Source organism: Pteropus vampyrus, unplaced genomic scaffold (assembly GCF_000151845.1).
Source record: "Pteropus vampyrus isolate Shadow unplaced genomic scaffold, Pvam_2.0 Scaffold1000006060, whole genome shotgun sequence".
NCBI classification, from domain to species: Eukaryota; Metazoa; Chordata; class Mammalia; order Chiroptera; family Pteropodidae; genus Pteropus; species Pteropus vampyrus.
The window spans coordinates 1-853 of record NW_011920462.1 but is presented as its reverse complement, the minus strand read 5'-3'; the positions used below and the strand labels follow the sequence as shown (position 1 = coordinate 853).

At 71.4% G+C, this 853-nt stretch overlaps 1 protein-coding gene across 1 annotated transcript; it reads right to left on the bottom strand.

The window, feature by feature from the left end:
• Positions 1-8: 8 nt before the first annotated feature.
• On the bottom strand, positions 9-707 carry LOC105311682 (telomerase reverse transcriptase-like). The gene is made up of 2 exons (XM_011387614.2): positions 556-707; positions 9-389 (listed from the first exon to the last, which is right to left on the bottom strand). Exons 1-2 carry the CDS (start codon positions 606-608, stop codon positions 38-40), a joined length of 405 nt encoding a protein of 134 aa, XP_011385916.2. The 5' UTR covers positions 609-707; the 3' UTR covers positions 9-37.
• Between the last annotated feature and the right edge of the window lie 146 nt (positions 708-853).

Below are 853 nucleotides of genomic sequence, written 5' to 3'. Positions count from 1 at the left end.
ACAGAGGAGGCCCCGCCGGCCCAATCCCAAATGCGCGTCATACCCCACTCACACGGGACGCCGGCCCACCGAGCGGGGCGGGCAGGGCCAGCGGGGAGGAGGCCGGGCCAGCGGGCGGCCGGTTCGCTCGGCGGAGCCGCGGTGTTGAGGCCTCTGCCACAGCACGGCCGCGGGTGTCTGGAGCACGCGGCAGCTCCGTGCTGGACGTGTGTGGTGAGCACCCCACATTCACCGGCGGCACAGGGGGCACCGACACCTGCGCACCTGCGTTCTTGGCTTTCAGGAGGCCGTGGCAGCGGGAGGCGGTGTCCAGGATGACGTGGAGGAAGAAGGAGGGGTTGCCCCGGACTGGCCGGTTGAAGGGCAGCTGGAGCACGCACGCGTGGAACCTGGGTGGGGTGGGGCGCATCAGGGTGGGGCGCCTTGTGCGGGTGTGCCCACGCTCAGCGCACGCAGCTGTGTGCATGCGACCACACGATGGGCCCCTCGCCCGGCCCCCGTGCGTCTGGGTCCTCCCTGAAGCAACGTGCAACCTGACCTGTTGCTCACGGTCACCTGGCTGAGGTGGGAGGCATGTTCCCCGGCCGTGGGCCCAGGGTCGGGGCCATACCGCCAGCCTGGGAGGACAGCACGGTCAGTGGCTGGAGCACCCTGTCCTGAGGGCGCTGCTGCGTGCAGAGGGGGGCGAGGCCTGCATCGGTGGACGCTGCGTCGCCACAGACGCCGGCCCGGAGCCTCCGCTCAGAAGAGCTGAGCCGTGTGTGTCCCTGCTCCGTCTGCCAGGCCCCCATGCCCAGCCACCCTGCTGTGACCATCCTGGTTCAGGGCCACGGCCCTTCCTGGCCGGGGCCCT

What these genes read in the sequence shown, in the direction of transcription:
- LOC105311682 (XM_011387614.2), bottom strand. Translation starts at nt 608, where the DNA reads ATGGCCCCGACCCTGGGCCCACGGCCGGGGAACATGCCTCCCACCTCA. An exon ending in ATGCCTCCCACCTCAGCCAG is followed by an intron (nt 390 to 555) that starts GTGACCGTGAGC and finishes CACCCCACCCAG; the next exon opens with GTTCCACGCGTGCGTGCTCC.